This window comes from Colletes gigas, unplaced genomic scaffold, assembly GCF_013123115.1.
Source record: "Colletes gigas isolate AHSC1104 unplaced genomic scaffold, ASM1312311v1 Colletes_gigas_Sc00023, whole genome shotgun sequence".
Taxonomy (NCBI): Eukaryota; Metazoa; Arthropoda; class Insecta; order Hymenoptera; family Colletidae; genus Colletes; species Colletes gigas.
The window spans coordinates 604,405-624,545 of record NW_025106652.1 but is presented as its reverse complement, the minus strand read 5'-3'; the positions used below and the strand labels follow the sequence as shown (position 1 = coordinate 624,545).

Here is a 20,141-nt window from a genome sequence, read left to right as displayed (position 1 = left end):
TTACGAATATTCAGTCTGCCCTGTATATTTCCATTCAAATGAAAAGATCATATATATTTGTAATCATTTTGAATTTCCCGCCGCTTGATTATTCGATATGTTCGTCTCTATGTTAACCGCTTATCTAGAATCGTGGTAGTTTATGGCACATGAACGTCGTCGTATGCTCGGTGTGGTCGATGCGATCAGTTGTTTTCGAGCTTAAGAGCGTGGAAGTGTTGTTCTTCTGTTTCTGTCGGTTGTTTTCATTCGATCGTATAGGCAAGAATCGAATAACATCGATAAATTACTGCGTGTAACGTAGTTTACGGCGTGATTCGTGCGTGTAAACGTTGAGTGTTTCTCGTTTCTTTCCCTGTCGCGAAGTATATGCTTCCGGAGTGACAGAATCCCGCAAAAATCGAAGAATGTTGGATCGCGATACTGCGATACACCTCATTGCCGGAGGGTGGGTTCCACTTTTTTTTCTTCCCTTCACGTTTAATCTTACTTTCTGAACAAAACTAATTTTAAGAAAAAAAAACACCGCCGTCCGTTCGAAAGAGTTCGTTGCAAAATATGCGTATTTTACGAAGCGAAACGCACATGTGAATTGGCGTATTAGCGCAGATGTATTTTATTTTGTTTAGACCAACTTTATTGATACTATTACTCCTTGCGTGGAACATGAGTAAATTATATAACTCGATTACATATTAAATTGAACGAAATTATTTACCAAAGATTATTAGTGTGTTTGATACTCTGTAGGGTTGCCACCTTTCTCCGATACTAAAACCGAAAACTGGGAACCTGGTAATAAAGAACTACTAAGTCGCTAAAATTCGTTGTAGAAAACACTTCATTCTGCAAAATGCGTGTGAATTCGTGAACAGCAGGTCAATAATGAGTGTGATTTAGAATATTTGATAATAAATATATGAAACTGTTAAGGGAAAATTCCATAGGAGCAAGTACTGCGACATTGTTTGCCGGCACGTTTTACGTCATCTTCGCCGGTCTTCTCTCATGCATGTAGACGAGTTACGAAAATACTTAGAACGTTCGAGGTGGAAAATTATAATGGATACGATATGTGAGCTACATCGGTTTTCGAAATATTGGTATATCAAGATAGCTGTTGAAATTGTATGGGAAAAATTTGAAGAAAATCTAACAATACCGTGAATACACTCGAACGATGAACTGTTATTGCATAATTGGGCCACCTTTAACGCTAATGAAATGTCTGAAGCAATGGTTCAATACATGTTCTAATCTTTCATAAGCTTTCTTGCAATCTTCGCAATTGTACGTGTCGCTGGAGCTACAACTTTGTCAATATGATTCTGACAGTTTATGATCAATCGTAATTATACCAATATTTGGAAGTTTTCAGTGTAATGTGCACGATGATCGTTCGATAAAATTTTTTATCATGAACGTTTAAGTACTTCCATGGCCTACGGTATATACCAACTATATGCGTAATTGATCGTCCCAATTTATAAACTCTTGTATTTTCGGGCGCCACGACATCGTTGGAAATTATTCACGGCGATTCGAAGATTTTTGTTCGAATCTCGAGTGCCAAGATTCGAATGGAATTACATAATATATTTACCAACATTCCTGTCGCCATACTGGTTATACTTTTCCCAAAAAATTTTTGAAAAGAATGATGGGAATCCAATGTACGATTCTTTTTCACAATGAAAATATATTTTTTTCGAATGCAAATGAACGAAGGTTTTGTCAAAACAATATTCGTCGATATATTTTACACCTTAGGGGCTCACCACGCTCTACCATTTCGTTAATGCTAAGTACGCTAATTATACGTTTGCATAAGTATTAACGCTTCACTGATAAGTATTATTGCGCGCAGTGCATTGCCGTGGATTCATTTTAGTGTTTATAAAAGGAATGTCTAAAATTGTTAAAAAACAAACATGTTATGTTTATTTTACATGTTATCGTCGACACGTTTACGTTTGGTAAATTTCATTTGCACACCACTGATAATAATTATCATTGTTTCGGAACTTTTTAGAAAATCTAAAATTTTTTACTTTTCTCAGGGAAAGGGGAAATGGAATTGCGATGCGGAGTTGCTGATTATATTTTTTGTGATTTTCAGAGTGGCCGGTACTGCAGGTGCAATAGTCACTTGTCCCCTGGAAGTAATCAAAACGCGATTGCAATCTTCTTCCGGTTTCTACCCACCGTCCGTCAACAAGGAGCTGACGTCCGCATCTGGTACTTGCAATAGTATACCAAAATCGGAACAGAGAAGGAGGTTGTTTACTGGAGGCTTCATTAGGTAATTTTGCTCGAGTGACCTAGAGGACTAACTTCGTGTACTGCTCGAAACAATTAGGACATCATATTTTTTAATATTCGAATAGTTTAAACCAAATTTCAACTAGTCTGTTGTTTGCATTGTGTGCACGAAATTCTGTGATTGTTTTAAACGGATTTTACGTACTTCCATGTACTCGTGACTTGAGACAAAATAACTATGTAACAATATTTCTTTCAGAAGAACTAGCCGACACGTTTTTAACAAGCTTAGATTTGCTCTACATAAATTCATAAAAAAATAGCAAGATAATTTCCCCACTCTTTTTAATGCTTGATATAGGGTGAAAAATATTTTCGTTCAAAATACAAAAGATATTGTTCATTCCTGATAAGTAAAAACTAACGAAACATCGATATTCTTTGTAAGCGGGATGATATATTTTCGATAATGCAATGATATAAAAAGAATTTTATAAACTTTTTGTGTTTCTGTACAAATGTGTAGTTTTATTTCAAAATATATTCGAAATGATCTCCATTAACTTCCGATTAATTTTCTTCTCTCATTTGATTAGTCATTGATTTTACAAGCTCGATTACGATCCCAGCACATTTGTAGACAAATTCCAGGAAGTAACAATCGATTGGAATTTTTTTTGCCATCCGATTGTTCTATATTGCGTCAACTTCTTGATGCAGATAATGACAATGTTATTTGGCGCCGTAAACAAAGTCTGCATGCGACTTTAAAATGCGTTCCAAGACAGTCTGATCAAAACTGTACATGTATGGATGTGTCTGAAATGTTTGGCTATTCGTGCCCGACTAATTTTCACATTCACAGAATTCTTTGGCTCGAAATAAACCTTCAGCGACGGTGTATGTTGCAGCAGATCGTCGATTCTAGAAACCTATCGCATAGACAATCGCGGAAGCTTTAACTGTTCATTAATGAGAATCCAGAAATCTCTGCTGATGAATTTTATAGCTATTAATTATTGTGCCTCACAGTGGTTTACCTGAAATTAAGCATAAAATTTTCCCCAGTTCTGTAAATGCGCTGCTGTTACAAGGCGGTGCAAATTATTAAGGGGTAAGACCACTGTAAAAACCTAAAATTAAGCGTTTTTTTTTTTGGATGGATGGAAAAGTAAGAGGATGATAATACTCAAGAATGTTATTAACCATGTCGTTAAGTGTTCAAAAAAAAATATTTATTCAAAAATAGTGCAAAATGACGACGCTGGAGCCATTCTCGCGAGGCATGTTTTGAATTTGAGGGGTTCTGGGGCGCGCAGTGTAACTGACGCAAATTTGTATCTGGGGAAAAAAACAACAAATTTTCTTTTAATCTACATGAGTGTAGCTAAAGAAATACGTAGGGGATTTTTAAAATATTAATTTTTGCGTGATTGGCGAGCATTTGAAGTAGAAAGTTCAATTTTGTACAAAAGATGGGGCAATCATTTGTCAATAAATAATGTTAAAATTTACTTATCGGAGATCCCCTACGTATTTTTTCAGAAAATTTTTTGTCTTTTTTCAAACATGTTAGTTACACTGCGTGCCGCAGAGCGCATCAAATTCAAAATACACCCCACGAGAATGGCTCCAGCGTCGTCATTTTGCATTATTTTTGAATAAATATTTTTTTTTTGTAACATTTAACGACATGGTTAATAACATTTTTAAATATTACTATTCTCTTACTTTTCTATCTATAAAAAAAAAACGCTTTATTTCAGGTTTTTACAGTGGTCTTACCCCTTAAAGCAAACAGTGACGTGATGGTTTAACCGCTGTGTCTCAATGAACTTTTTATGACAAAAGCTATGAATTCATAATCAGCGTTACTTCGTGGATCGACTAATCGATTCGATTTGTTTGTTGCAGATATAATCTAATCGCCATTTCGCACTTCAGTGTGCCTCCAGGCGGCACTCCACGCTCCCACGCGGCTCCTCGTATCTTGCAATACATAAGGTACATTATCGAGACCGAAGGGATTCGCGCCCTGTTCAAAGGGCTTGGACCGAATCTTGTAGGCGTCGCGCCATCAAGAGCAATTTACTTTTGCGCCTACTCGAAGAGCAAAGTTGCCTTTAACACAATCCTACCGCCGGACACGCCAATCGTTCACGTCTGCTCCGCATTTTGCGCAGGTAAGTCTGTACGTTGTTTCTTATTCTTCTGTCGGTATCGAATCGAAGATAGTTTGCAATCGAGTTATAGCCGAGTTAGCCCTTTAAAAGTACTCGTACGAGGTGCAGGTTTGCGTGTACGAAATAGTACATCATAACAACGAGTCATACTATCCTAATAGGTTCAGTACATAATCAGTTTGTCATACCCGACTAATAGTGTTAAGTTACAAAGTGTATTAAATCTAACTAGCATATGAATTTACTTGCAGGCGCTAACAATTACTCAAATTTACATTGTGATCAAACGTCGTAATTAGGCGGGACTAGAATTAACACTGCCACATTTTGCGACAGATTCTAGACCAACCATACACGATTTAAAATTATCGTTTGCATAGTCGAATGGAGAATAGTTGCACGTATCATTATAAAAATCATTGTGTCCGTGGCCCCTATATTAGATCGATACGGTGGCCAGAAGGTGGTCGAATCGTTCGACACAGAAATAGATCACGAGCTGATCGTATCTGTTCGAGCCATTGCCCGTTCACACAATGTGCTACAATCACCCCAACGTTATCGCGTTTTTCTTCGACGAGTAATCTCAAGCTTTAGATAGAAAGCTCAGTGGGGTCAAGTTGCGCGTCATTCGCCTTATCTGCTGAATGGATTCGTCGTCATTTAGCCGCAAATAACTGGTTCGCGATTGTGACGTATTTGCGTACGCGATAACACGATTCGTGTGCTTTCCAAATCCTCGTAAAGAAGAATGTGGTCAAGTTAGGATTTCAGAGGACTTCCGAAGGAACATCGGTTTTCTGCTGGGAATTCCAGAGCCCAATATTCTCGAGATATTTTGGTAAAAATTGAACTGTTGCATCGTGTATTACGGCATACTTCCAAAGCATTCCATGGTAAACAAACGTTCAAAACTTTATTTTGAGAAAACTGTAGAGTAGTCTTTATTTATTATGGTAGCGCATAATCATGAAAAATAAGTATAATTAGAATTTGAGAATAAAACTTACGAGTATCCGACTTCGGAATCACACTGGGTTAATAGAGGGTTAAATATACAAGCGGTGGAGGATCTGACCGATATCTCGGTTTACAAATTTAATTTTCAATAATTTTTATCGAATGTTTTTGCTGCGAAAGTAATGGTAAACGAGATATCGCACATTTTATCGTTGACGCCCCTCTTTGCCGCGACTTCCCTTTCCAACAAAAATTTGATATCTCGCAGCACAGATTTTAAGACAGGCTAGATTCATGTGTGCGTTCCAAGTTCCATCGCAACAACTCTAACCGTCTCTCCACAGTGCAGCAACAAAAAGACAAAATTTAATTCTCTATTTTTTTAAACGTAGATTACATAACGACAAAATGACCAAGAATGTTTTTATTTGTTTTGCACGGTTCGTGATTCGTCGTGTCTCTCTTAATGAGGGGATATCTTATCCAATGAAAGATGAACTTCAACCTCAGATCGCAACAAAGCTCCGCAGGGGTGCCACGATATTAGAATCACGTCATGCTTGAAAGAAATGCTGGAAACGGATTCGCGAGATACAATCGCGTTTTTGATACTATACCACTGCTTGGGCCGACATTTTTTTCAGAATCCCAAATCTTATCTTTTCTAAAGCAATTTAGATAAACACGGGTAATTCAAACATCTTTTTTTCTCTATTAACAAATTCTGGTCAAAATTAATATTGATTCTTCTACTCTTTTGTTTTTAGATAAAGTAAAATACATGCAGTAGGCGTTTAAGAATAGAAAGGTTATCTACAAGTGGTTGACAACCTTTGATGTATGAAAAGATGCCACGGGGTCTGGTTTTATTGACGTGACCAATTATTGGCCCCTTTTCCAGGTATTCGTTTGGAGGGTCGTCCCTTCCACCGTGTAGAAACGTGCACGTGGTCACGTAGCTACCTACCAGCTGATTTCTCGGTTACTGTCCCTCGCTGTCAGAGCAACGATACGATTTTAATATCACTATTTATACTCTCGAATTTCGACAAGTTGTTCAGATCAAATTGGGAAGACTCGATACTTACATTTAACATCTGAAATAGTAATCGTTCGTGCAGATGGGTTTATCAGAGACACTGGTAGTTTCATTGATTCTTATTCTCATTTACAATCTCGTTTCAATGAAAGTAAACGCGAAGAACTTTTCTTCGTATTGTTTTTCCTTTCTTTCGTTTTTTTTTTTTTTTTTTTTTTATTACGCTGTTATTCAATGGCACAACACACGCGACGTGTAACAGATGACCGGCTTATCGTTTTTATTTTTTGTTATCCGTTGGTATGCAATTGCATTCAATTGCTTGATGGCCTTGGAACGTGCTGGTCGAGGAGTTACGGCTCGTTTATTACTTGCGTTGCGAGCGCATCGAGCAAGAAACGCCTTCCCGATTCAGGAATCACGATCGCTCGCGACAAGTATCTTCCTGGACTCTTGTGTCAGGAAATTCGGGTCAGTCGACAAACACAGTGTCTCTCAGTGGGGATGACTCCAGAAACCCTTCTCGATTAGGGCGAAAGTACGGTTTTCAACCTTTGGCACAATTTAACAGTTCTCGTAAGATCGCATTCTGTAGATTAAGTTCTGAGGTTTAGCAGCATCTATATGTCACTCTTGAGAGATGAATATTTTCATATTTATTTCAGAATTCGTATCTGCTGCATCCGATAGCACTTGAAAGTTATTTATCGTGTTAGTATCGATGGGCGTCATTACTAAACCGTTTTTGGTTTTATTTTTAAGTAATGGTTTAAGGATGTAGATGAAAATAGAATTTTTACGCGTTCGAAGTATCTCTGAAATTCTGTTTACTCAAGAATAGAATGCACTTTTAGTTTTCACGGGTGGTGCAAGTGCAATGGAGCCGAACCGTCGAAAAGATTTGAGAAACACTGGCGACAAGCACGCTATGCGCTTCTATTTTTAACCTAACGACCGTGTAATTCAACGCCCCGTCTCATAGTTATTTACAATGTCGCTAGACGAACGAATAAACCATAGCTTTCGGTTTTTCTTAGTGGTAGACCGTTTACACGTTTTCCGGAGTGTGCAAGGTGTAGTGGATTCCGATATCAGAGAGCGCACTCGATCCTCGTATGTGTATAAACACGACGATATTCTCGTTGAATGCGTGCAGTTATGCAACATCATTGAGAGATAGACGTGCGAAGAGACAGACAACGCGACCTCGCTGATTTTTGTCAATCCCAGAACGAAAACAAATACAGAATATATATAGATTGCCAATGATTCATTATTCGGTGAGTAATGCACAATCAACATTACTCCCTGAGAAATAAAAAAACAAAGAAAGTAACGACCGCGGGACAGTGTTTTGCAAAGCAGGGACATTTCTATTTTAACAAGGGAACAATTTTCAACGGATGTGTTCTCCATCCGAATAAATTATTTGCTCTATACTATAATGTATACTACGATTTTCCTTTTGGGAATCTGTTGATCACCAGGGGCTCGGAGGCCACGTTTTAACTCTTTGCGGCAGAGGATTTCAGATAATAAAATAGACCCATGTTGCATAGAAATTTTATTGCGTTCTAAATTAAACAAAATTGGTATATTTTTATTAATAAAGGTATCACATAATGTAAAAACATAAAAGAAATAGTAATAGTTTAATTAAGTTTGTTTTTATAGGGTGAGACTGTATTGGCATGTTGAATGTTGCCAGTACAAGTGAATACATTTGTAACATTAACTGAAGATATTACCAACTGCTTTACGTAAATAAGATGAAATATAAACCTATGCGCATGCAGCTATTGCAATATTTCGAGATGGGACTAAAAATGTCCCGCTATGCATTACGGTGCATCAAAAAGGTGGGACACTTTTAATCCCAGCGTGCCCCAAAGAGTTAAGAAACATAGAATTAATGTATTCATGGAGGCACGTGTGTGCGTTTTTTCAATTTTTGAAAATAGAGCATATAGTTCTCAAGTATGTCGTTAAAATACATCATTCCAATGGCGCTTGAATTGCAAATCATACACTGTGCGACGCACTTGAATTGCAAATATAACATGACACGGATAATGTCCAACGAATAGCTGACAAACGTACTGCATGTAGGTTTTAAACTAATAATAATAATCGGTCGCCGGTGTTTGGTTACGAATACCTTTTAAATTTTAATCTCAGTGTAACAATATTGCGGTTTTATGATACTCAAAAGGGGTCAGTACCTTGAGATACAATTTAGATCTCAATATGCCATGATTATTCAGAATACATGTCTGTTTTTCAATATTTTAGCATCTTTAAACACCTTCATATATTTCGGAATTACCAATGATTCTAAAAACTGGTAGAAGCCGAAGCTTTTTCCAAATATTGTTCAAAATATTTTAGTTATATATCTTTGTCGTCATAGTAAAATTTATTATATAATTTTTTAGACTATGATAATTCCTTGGAATAATTTTTAACGCGCAGGAAATGAAATCTTTCATCGTTAATGGTAAATTAAAATTCATATTGGCTATCTTGAATATCTTAGTATACATATAGGGTGGTCCACGTAACTTGTGCAGCTCGATAACTTCCAAAATATGCGTTGCACGAAAAAATGTTGTATACAAAAGTTGCATGGTTTAAAGGGGTACATTATGTAGTGCATTTATTTTTTTTTTTTATGGGCGAGGCGTTTCGGAGATGTGAAGGTCAACTTTGTTTTTTTAAATAGAATACTAAAACTTTTGTATGAAAATATGGAAGAATATCGAATTCCGAGTAAAAAAGTATTAACCTTTATTAATCCAAAACCTAATAACTAACGAGTAATTTCACTTTATTTCTTGACAATTTTTTTCGCGTAATATCAAATTGGAGACTCAATCGTATCACAGATTTCTGTAGAATAGTGAAAATTATCGTGGAATAAAGTGAAATTACTCGTTAGCTATTAGGTTTAGGGCTAATAAAGGTCAATACTTTTTACTCAGAATTCGATATTCTTCCATATTTTCGTACAAAAAATAAATGCACTACATAATGTATCCCTTTAAACTATGCAACTTTTGTATACAACATTTTTTCGTGCAACGCATATATTTTGGAAGTTATCGAGCTGCACAAGTTACTTGGACCACCCTGTATGTTTACGCGGAAACGAATAGCACGATACCGAATAGATCGAAAGAAACTGCGCGCTAGCCGTAGTGTGTACATTGTACTACGTATGACGTTAATATCACGCCTGAAAGAAAAACAAAACGTAAACTTAGTGCGTTCAATTTCCTTTCTTTTCCTCGGTATCTGAAAATTTTTATCAGACCGATAAGATAAGTATTTGTTGTTCGCATTAATATAATATATAAGGTTCTTAAATTGATAAATAAAAATAATCGACCGACGTGCGAACGTGATTGACAGTAATAAATAATAGGTTCGATTGTTATATTCGTACAAAGTTCGATAGGGCTGAATTGCTAAATGTTTATATCGTAATGTGCGTTATCTTTTTGTTGCATAGCGTAGGAAGCGTGTATCGTGCTCCGCCAATGGGCGATCATTTTGATGTTACGTTGACAATTGGACCCTTCCCGTGGCGTCGTACGACAACGACGCGTTGCGCCGGTAGCGAGTGCAACGTGATTCCTCGTAAACACGCGTCCGTCTATTTTCGTAGTGGCGTTACGAATCAAAACACGAGATTACGAGACCATCGGAGTCCCGCATACGCGACAATATACGCTTCCGTAACTTATTATGAATTTATCTTATCGTGTCTCCGGCGGATTGCGTTCGATCTTCTCATTGCGCTTGAATTCTTCAAACGCAACAGAGAGAAATTAATAGCTGCGCAATACTTGCGTGTGCCCCAGGCGTCGTTACCTTTTCGATATCGCGTGTTTATCGTATCTAGATGTACGTTGTATCAGTAAATCTAACATTCAGTGGATTATTATTAAACAACGTGCACACCGTAAGCCCAAAAATTGTAATCAATCTGAAAAGAAAGGCTCCGAGTACGGAAATTAGCGTGTCTAAATGCGAAACAGTACGTCCGATAAAAATGGCGTTTCAGCTGTGTATTCCGAAATAAACTCTTTTTTGTTCTCGAGAGATAAACAAATGTAAGATATTTGCTTGTAAAATATTGTATCTTTAACGATTGATAACTGTTCGAGCAGTAACGAATAACAGAGATTCTCGAAGGTTATTCTGGAGAGTGTCCTTGACAACGCGTGTCAAGGTTTAGGTCACCGGACCAAAAGTATATTTGACTTGGTAAAAGTAACGAACTACGTAATCGACTTTAGCGTTAAGACAAAATTTGTAAGTCTTATTAACAATTATAATACAATCAGTATGGATTTTTAATTCGGTGGTTGTGAGCAGACACAGGGCAGCAAAGGCCTAGCTTTAGGCTTCGGTGCTTGAGTGCATTTGGTGGTCCAAGAATACTCTAAGCATGCCCGTGTTTACGATACGCCGGGGCCACGTTGTTTTCAGTTTTGGACGCGGTTCACGTTTCGACGAGCGAACTGAAAATTGTTGCGTAATCCGGATGCGTTGCAACGGTCTACAGCAGTAAACAGTGCGTTGGCCGCCGTAGTCTCCCACGAAGTGGGTCAATAGGACAGATTACCTGTTTGCAAAGCCCGAACGAATGGTAAACAATTGTCGATCTGACGATTTTATTATAATATTGTTAAACTTCCGCGTGAACTTACAAACAGGTAATTTAATTGCTAAGGTCAGGTCGATTTACATTCTGACATCACGCGACGAGCAATCATTTTGCAACAGTAAAACGTTTCAAAAGTTATTTTGCTTAGATACAACGTCAGTTATTATACAGTCACGCGTTGACCCAGCTAAAGCAATTATCAGCAATTTATACAGGGTGTTCGGCCACCTCTAGGAAAAATTTTAATGAAAGATTCTAGAGGCTAAAATAAGACGAAAATCAAGAATACCAATTTCTTGATGGAGGTTTCGTTAAGAAGTTATTAACGTTTAAAGTTTTGTCCGTACTGAATTTTTTTTCTCGAAAATGCGCAGGATTTCGGGGGTATGTCTATTCACCAAAAATGATTGTAATTGATCCCCGCAACCGAAAATAATTTTTCCAAAACGATTTGAAATTTTTTTTTCGCCGAAAAATTTGTCCACCTTCCTGAATTTTTTTCTCGAAAGTGCGTAGGATTTCGGGGGTATGTCTATTCACCAAAAATGATTGTAATTGATTTCCGCAACCAATAATAATTTTTTCAGAATGATTTGAAATTTTTTAATTTAATTTTTTGATAACTTTTTAACAAAGCCTTAATCAGCAAATTGGTATTCTTGATTTTCGTCTTCGTTTGGCCTCTAGAATCTCTCATTAAAATTTTTCCCAGGTGTTGCCGAACACCCTGTATAGATTTTTCTTTCCTATTGATTGCAATGTTGGGCAAATTTAATGTTTTCCATACTGACAGTTGAGAAACTTTAATTTTTTTTTTATTTTAACATTGAACCAAATGTTTTCTTTTGGGATATGAGTCAGGTACAGTAAGTCGGAATTCCTTTTGTTTGCAGACACGTAAGCTTTACATTAGGCGAGTCCACGAATAATTCCTTGACAACGCCGTTCACCGTTGCCATGGAATATCTTCGACTCCTTGTTCCTCCTAATTCTGGAATATCAATGTCCATTCCGATGGCCTTCGTGTACGATCCCGTCGGGTCCGCTAGCATTCTCACCTAAGTTTCAACATTCCCTTGAAAAGTTTAAACCGTACCGCGAAGCCGTAATCTTAAGGATTTTGTAAATGTCCACAGAGTGCGTGCTGTGCCAAGTTTCTTAAACTGCAACCTTTCTTTGTAATGTTAGAAAGGAACCAGTCTTCTCGCGACCGCTCAAAACGGAAAACCGCTTTTGCTGTATTTTCAGTACAAAAAAGATCGATAATATGCTTTCTATGCGAATCGTTCGATAAGCAAAGAGACAAACGTTAAAGAAATATCGATGATATTGAGGCCAATTTTTTCCATAGCATAATATTTACGGCTTCGAATCGAACAAGATTGATTCCGTGCATGTATTCCTATCGCCAAAGGTAAGCAGATTATTCGAAAGGCCTGTTTTAGGCACCATAATCTGCATACCAATTCACTTTCTGGTTTTCCAACACGGGCGTAGCACGCACTCTATCGATGTCGTCGCTCGGAAAACAAGAATTACTCTATACAGCTGAAATTGGACTTCGTCAAGGCGAAACTTAAGACTGTTACAGCGCCGTGGCCATTTTTACCTTGTCGTCCGCGCCTTTGGCGTTTCCCCAAGCGGACATAACGTACGGATCGTTCACAGCCACGCAAATTATTTCCTGAAAGCCTAGAAACTGCAGCTGGATCGACCTAGTCGGTTCAATAAAGCGATAGAAATGATAACAGAAACGTCCTGACGATTCTAATTGTACAAACTAGTCATACTTTTCTATAAATCCCCCTAAGTGGACCTTGGAGCATCCTGGTACGTAGGCTCCAGGTACCCCAAATATAATGGCTTTTTTGTCCGCTATCAATTCCAAGATATTTCGCCGATTCTCTGGTAGAGCTTCGTACAAGGTCATGCTAGGCACTCTGTCCCCTTTTCTGATTCGTGGCATCTTCGATAAGGCTTCGCAAACCTTGATCCTTTCCGTAAAGGTTAGAAGCCCACGAGTTCGTTTCTCTTCGTTTGTTTTTCGTGCGATCGATCGCGATGATTGAAAGTCGAAACGTCGACTTTTTCTCTATAACAAACAGGGTAAATTTAAATGTTAAATCTCTACCAAATGATTTATCTAACGGATCGAGTTCCTGGGACAGATACAACTAAATCGCAAAATAATTTAAGTGTATTACGGTATTTACCACATTGTAAAGTTACACGTTTTAGTTTTGTCCTGCTTTATAAACTTGCAAAGTTTTGTAAAGATCGAAAGAAAACTTATTTAATGTCACTTTTCGAGGGAAAAAAAATCAAGCTATCATAATAGATATTGGGAACGAGTCTCGTTCGAAAAACGCTTAAAGAAACCAATTTACCTTCGCCAGCGAAAAGGCTCGGGGGCAGGTGTTCGGATGCAACGCGTCCTCAAGCACACGCACCGAACGGATTAAAGACACGTGCATTCATTTTTCAGGTTTCGTGGCATGCACGTTGACAAATCCTATTTGGTTCGTGAAGACCAGGCTACAGCTGGACCACCGAACGAACAGAATCACGGCACTGGAATGCATGCACAGGATATATTTGCAATCGGTACGAAAATCGTCCATCAATACAATTAAGGAAAAGATCTGCACCAGGAAACTCCGTTGAAAGGGTCTTACACGTAGCCGAGATCCAGTGTTTTTTATTTTGTAATGCTTAGAGAGTCGCAAAAGCGTTCCAACGTTCACCGTGTCGCGAGTCCTCCTCACCCTCGATGCGATATAGACCCTATCGACGCGTTTCCCGTCTGGTGCACAGTCTGTGGTTGACCACGTTGCACCTTGATTCATCGACACGGATACCCTCAGTGAGCCACCGTTCATCGATCACGCGTTAGTTATCCTGTTAGGAGTAACATTTCATTCTTTCGGTGATCGATACGAGACGCGCCGGAATGCGGAGGACGTAATTATGTCACGGTTTCAGGTAACGTTAGGTAGGACTTGAATAGATGGTTGCAGAAAAAAAAACCAAGAGAATACCTTCGCTATAGCTTAGCCTCGAACTTTTCATCGGACGAAAGTCAACAGTTAAAGGTGTCGCAATGGACGCAAGTTCTGATCTCAGCCAAGGATATTTTTACAACCGTATATGCACAGAGACACAGTGCGGAAATGTTTAGACATATAGTGAACGAAATTTCTATAATAACGCTACTGTTTTGAACAGAAAAAGTCAAATGATTCGACGAACGAAATTAAACAAAGCTGTATACGCCTATGTTCAGTGTAGTAAAACTTTTGCGTATTAGTGTTTAACGCAACCCAAACCATCAAGGTTATGCTTTACAAGTACGTAAACCGCGCCAATAATATTTGTAACCATCGGAGTCGTCGAAGTAGAATTTTTTTTTTTTCGTATAAAAATTAACATTTTTGCTAAAGCTTTATGCCTTTGTCAATGATTCTTGAAATCGACTGTACGCTAACGATTCAGTTGAACGCGATTGTTTGAGCTCCGTAAGTATCCCCGCAATTTACTCCAATTGCGTCCTCGGGAAAACTCAGACGACGCATTTGCATCGTAATTGCAATCGTGCCAACTCTAAAAACGGCTACCTCGACCTACGAATAGTAAAACGGGACCGAAATATCGGGAGCAACAATAAGCGTGGCTTGCAAAAACAAAACGTCACTCTCTGTCGCAACGATTTGTACATTATCCTAGTTCGTTCTCGTTTAACTTCCGCCAGTGCCCGGCGTCTCGGGTCAGCTCCCAAACAGCATGATCGCTGTGTTGTCTACTTTTACACACGATATGTCCGCTTGCAAAAAGTTACGTAAAACAGATGCTGAATCGTTAGAAGAAAGAGGGGGTTCGCGAAGGTCGTGAAAAGGAAACATAAATTTTGACAAGCAAATGAATCGATCGGATATTAAGGTACGCGTAGGTTTGTTTATCTGGAAATTGAATTTCTCGGTACAACTGAGATGAAATTTATTTTTAAGATACTAGTCGTATTTATAACTATTGGCTCATCCTAAAAGTTCATACTGTTTTTTGTTAGATGTCAATATTTAATCCTTAGAAAACAGTGTGGGTGTTTGTCACGAATTCTTGTCTCATTATTTTAATGAATGGATACTTGACAATTTAATTAATCCTAAAAATTGTATGTAATCCTTTAGATATAAAACGTTGCTCTACCTACCTACTGCGTTCGCATAATATTTTGATAATGGAAGTTTTACCGTAACATTGCAAACAGCTTTTTGTATCATATGCAACATTTGCTTAATCAGTCACTAAGCAGCCCAGTATCATCGGTCAAGATTTCGCTATCATCGCATCGCGTGATCACGTGACACACACGTGTGTCACGTGCTATCTTCGAACGATTAACTATCAAAATTTTACCGATAACAGCACGTCTTTACAATTTTATGGTTCATGTCGGTACCAAACTCTTTGCAACAATTCACACCACAAACTTTCATACGGTACTATTTCTCTTTCTTCTGTCTTTGATCTTTGCGGCGTAATACATTATTATTATTTATTTCTAACAAGACTACTTTAACAAAGAAATTGGTAGTTTGGAAGCTAGTCGTTACCTAGAAATGATAAGCGAACAGTATTTTCACAGAGTGTTAGCGTTAGGAAGCAAATTATAGTTCCATGCAGTTTTAATTATGGAAGAATTCAGTAATAAATATTATCTCTCGGAATCTTTTGTTATCGCTGCAAGCATTCGCAAATCAGAAACGAGAAATAATGGGGCTTTCCCGATAAATGCTTCTGAAACGTATTTGTCTAATCAATCATCGACAAAGTATTATATCTGTTTTATCGCCACGGGGGTCTAGATATCACACTTTAGATCGAAAGATAATTTCTTTTGTTAGAGATAAATTGAATTGGTATTATAGTACTAGTACTCCAATAAATCAAAGGACCTTGTTTCTGGTCGTTGCCGCAGTATGAACCAAATATCAGCGATATAATAAATATTTCGTATTTTAATTACCTTTTATTAAAATAAAAAATGTTGAAAAGTTTTTTAAAAAAGATTATACATATATAGATATATACCACGTATCTCGTCTAATCCGGTATAACTCAAATTATTTTTGGCTCTGTAGAACAAATTCTACGATACGATATGAATAACACGGATATTGGGATATAAGTTAAAAGATAAATTTTAATACGCTCAACCTTCAAACTATATCTACCCTTAGATACAGTTTATAGATTATAGCTAATAGTTGTAAACAGATTATGAGTTTATTCTTTGTTTATTCCTGTAGAATCACAATTTACGCAAATTGATTAAAGAATTAAATCAAACATTTTATTGATGTTTTAGGGTATCCGGGGATTCTACAAAGGTATTGTGGCCTCCTATGTAGGAATAAGCGAGACTGTGATACATTTCGTGATCTACGAGGCTGCGAAGGCTTGGCTGGCCACGCACAGGTCCAGAGTGTCCAGGCAAGACGATCGAAAAACGTTGCGCGATTTTATAGAGTTCATGGGAGCTGGTTCATGCTCCAAAGCAATCGCATCCACCATCGCCTACCCCCATGGTAAGGTTGCTATGTTCGTTGGTTAAAAGATTACAATTATAAGCTCATCGTTTCATCGGTTGTAATAATATCCAATAGTGCATGTAACATATCAGGAGATAAGGGTAGAAAATTGTGAAATCCGAGGTCTTTTCTAATCTTCGCTCCTAACACATTGCTGGCAAATAAAAGGCCAAGAGGTTCCGCTGAAATTCTTGCAAACTTGTGTCGGTTGGTGTTTCCTATATCGGTTGCATATTCTATTTTCGTGACATTACTAATGACTCAAGAATTGGCTTTGATTCAAAGCACAAGACGTAGACGCGACTTTGTGCAAACTTTCTTGCAAACATTCCGTGCCGAATATTAATTTTCACATTGATGTTATCTCGAACCGTCGCAAAGAAATTTCGTGGATCGCAAGGAAGAAGAGAGAGTCGTGCGCTTCATTAGCTCAGGAATTACTCCAGTCGCTTTCGATGGGAATCGTTGTAGACGAACTAAGTAAAAGTCAATCGACATAGACACTACAAACATCTTCAAGATCTTAGAGTCTAAAGATAGCATGAGCTATATATCTCGCGTGCCAGCAAATCAAGATACAATTGCGTGATATGCTGGCTGCGGTACTTTGATCGATCAAACACTGGGTATGATTCCCCGTAGAACATGGAACATCCTACTTTCTCGAGCGACAGGATTGCAATTTAAATGTCTTAATGCAGGGGATGATACACGTTAATAGTACTTAAAGTAACGTGTCCCAAATTTGCCCGTGTCTGCCATTGTGTGTATTTACTACACGCGAAATAAGGATCTCTAGCGTAATGAAGTAACGCGCGTGTGTGTCTGCCGTTTCAGAGGTGGCAAGGACACGATTGAGAGAGGAAGGTACAAAGTATCATGGGTTCTGGCAAACTTTGAGGACTGTCCTCACTGAAGAGGGCACGAACGGTCTGTACCGGGGATTGTGCACCCATCTGATCAGGCAGATACCAAACACGGCTATTATAATGGCAACGTACGAAGCGGTGGTGTACATCCTTAGCAGGCACTTCCATCAGCATTCGCGTACCATCGTCAGCCCCAGCGGGTCACAGTTCTACGCGGAAGCGAAGGCGAAGAGAGAGCTTGCCTAGGATTTGCTCACGACCCATGAATAAAGGGTCGATATAGCTGGTAGCGAGTCCCAAAATCCTACGGTCTCGACGCGAACGCACTAACCCGGATGTCCAGTCACCTCGGGTGGAGACGCGAGTTTCCGTGCTCGCGGAGCGTCATCGGGTGGCCAGATTTGTTACAGTTGAAGGTAGCAAAAGGTATCACAGCGCGTTGAACGCTGTGTGCTCTGTAAGTGTAGCAAAAAGTAGTCCTTCCTCCTTTCAGGTAGCATACATTCACACACGGAACAGCCTGTTGTCTTGTTGTACCTCGCCGAGACACACGGAACACGAAGCAGAAGCCGAAGCTGGAAAAGTTGAGTCGGTTACTTCAGAATATGCGTGCGACGTGCTTCGCAGTGATCATAGAGAACAGTCTGTATTTCTATCGGTGGTGTGTGTTTACTGCTGGCAGTAATACAGACGACAAGAGCCGTTCTAATCTACCTCTTGTTGTTTTGGGAGTTTTCAAACTAGAATAAACGGGAATACACTAGTGGATAATGTTATAAGACACTACTTCTGAAAATGAAAAAGACCGTATACAATTAAACAAAATTATCACACTTTTTCGCGGTAACAATAAATCAACCCTCCTTTATTTTATACTACCTCCGATCATTCGATGAGACAAACTTTTGTACAATATTTGCATGAAACCTTGATCCAAGTCTATCCGTGCACGTTAAATCCCTTCTTTTAACTAATTAATATTATTGTATTGTTTGTTGCCTTCATATATATGTCAGTTTTTAAACCAAATTTTCTTTTACAATTCTGGCTACGTTATCACGTTGAAATATAAAATTTTTTCGAGCTGAATTTGTATTTTGAGTCGGATGTATCTTATAATTATGTCCACCAGTGTATGTTTTCGAATTCTGTAGTCATTTGGTTCAACTAAGCGCTAATTGACATATAACATCGCAATAGTTGAGTCTTGAAATACTGTGCACCCGTATAAAAGTGGTCATTAGATTGCTAAAAGTAGCCGATTAATGAAAAATTAATGAAGATTCCTGTAGTTTTTAAAGCACCCGAAAGAAATGTATCTATCGAATGCAGCACTGAGATCCTTTTGGATCGGTCTGGGTACAGGCTAAAAATTATTGAAAGACATACAAAGAAGCAAGGTACTCCCGAGAGGATCCAGTTTTTTCTGCTTGTCCATAAATTATCTTTCTACGATTAGTGACCAGTGACCATTCATAAGAACCACCAATGCATTGTGATCATTGTCTTTTATTATTCCTTGCAATGCTTTTGTGTGATTGATACAACGGGAAAAGCTATGAAATGTTTACGTATCGTTAAGATCAGTTGTAGCATCATAGTTCGTGTACTACGTTGTACATAAATCATGTTAGAATGATTGTTCCGTTTGCTTATATTCAGCGTTAGAATAGAGACGTATTATTATTATTACTATTACTGTTATTATTATATCTTGACCTAGATATGTTTCCTTTTTTTGTTTTGGAACCTTAAACGCTTATTAACGATGAAATAATTAGGGACTTCTGAGATGGTTGGTGCGCGTGGATCGTTGATTCAGAAAAAAAATCTTAAAAAAAAAATCTGTTATGGAGAGAAAGTAATAAAGTACACAGAAATGTAAATAATATGTATTGATTTTCAATTGCTTATATTTTGTAAATTCACAGAAATGTAAATAATATGTATTGATTTTCAATTGCTTATATTTTGTAAATTAACTCCTCAGGAGTCTGCTGTGAATTTGATTACGGTATCTAACGTGATCGAAGAAAAAATCTGATTGAAATGATTATATACTACGTAGCAATAGGTGCTGTGAACATAAAATAAATCGCGATATATATATACATATATCTGTAGATTTGCAGCCGTTTGTATTTTTTCGGGCGCATAAGATGCGCTTTATTACGTCACCAAATAAAATGAGAGAAAAAAATTTTGTATAAAAACGGGAGTATTAGTTGTCATCTCATTTTCTAAACTGTTCCAGCGTATACTTGGCGAGCATACATTGTTAAGTGATTCGTCGAAGCAGAGATAAATGTTAAAGATAAGTTACATGTAAGAAGGTTAATGATGTTTTGTTACCGAGATTTTATCGTTCGCGCGTAGTGTTTGTAAGTTTGATTATGTTATCCGTTGCAAGGCATCGGCTAATAAGAATTAACAGAGGATGTAACATAAAAAGTTTTTAATTTTTATACTTGTCTCGATGTTATTCGTGTACACGATTATATTTGTTTGCGTTTCTTGGCTTGCTGTTTGTAATAGATTCGACAACTCAGGTTTCTTGCTGACTAGTCT

General features: G+C 37.9%; 1 protein-coding gene across 3 annotated transcripts; it reads left to right on the top strand.

Moving 5' to 3' along the window:
• Positions 1-176: 176 nt before the first annotated feature.
• Positions 177-20,038, top strand: LOC122401264 (mitochondrial carrier protein Rim2). 3 transcript variants are annotated; one of them, XR_006259430.1, is made up of 7 exons: positions 177-448; positions 2,120-2,302; positions 4,177-4,445; positions 13,602-13,720; positions 16,482-16,701; positions 17,542-17,989; positions 18,067-20,038. XR_006259430.1 is itself a non-coding variant. In XM_043403293.1 (6 exons), exons 1-6 carry the CDS (start codon positions 408-410, stop codon positions 17,817-17,819), a joined length of 1,110 nt encoding a protein of 369 aa, XP_043259228.1. In that variant the 5' UTR covers positions 177-407; the 3' UTR covers positions 17,820-20,038. The 3 variants fall into 3 exon arrangements, 1 of the variants encoding a protein (XP_043259228.1); XR_006259431.1 differs by having other exon boundaries at positions 17,542-17,999; XM_043403293.1 differs by having other exon boundaries at positions 17,542-20,038.
• Positions 20,039-20,141: the final 103 nt, after the last annotated feature.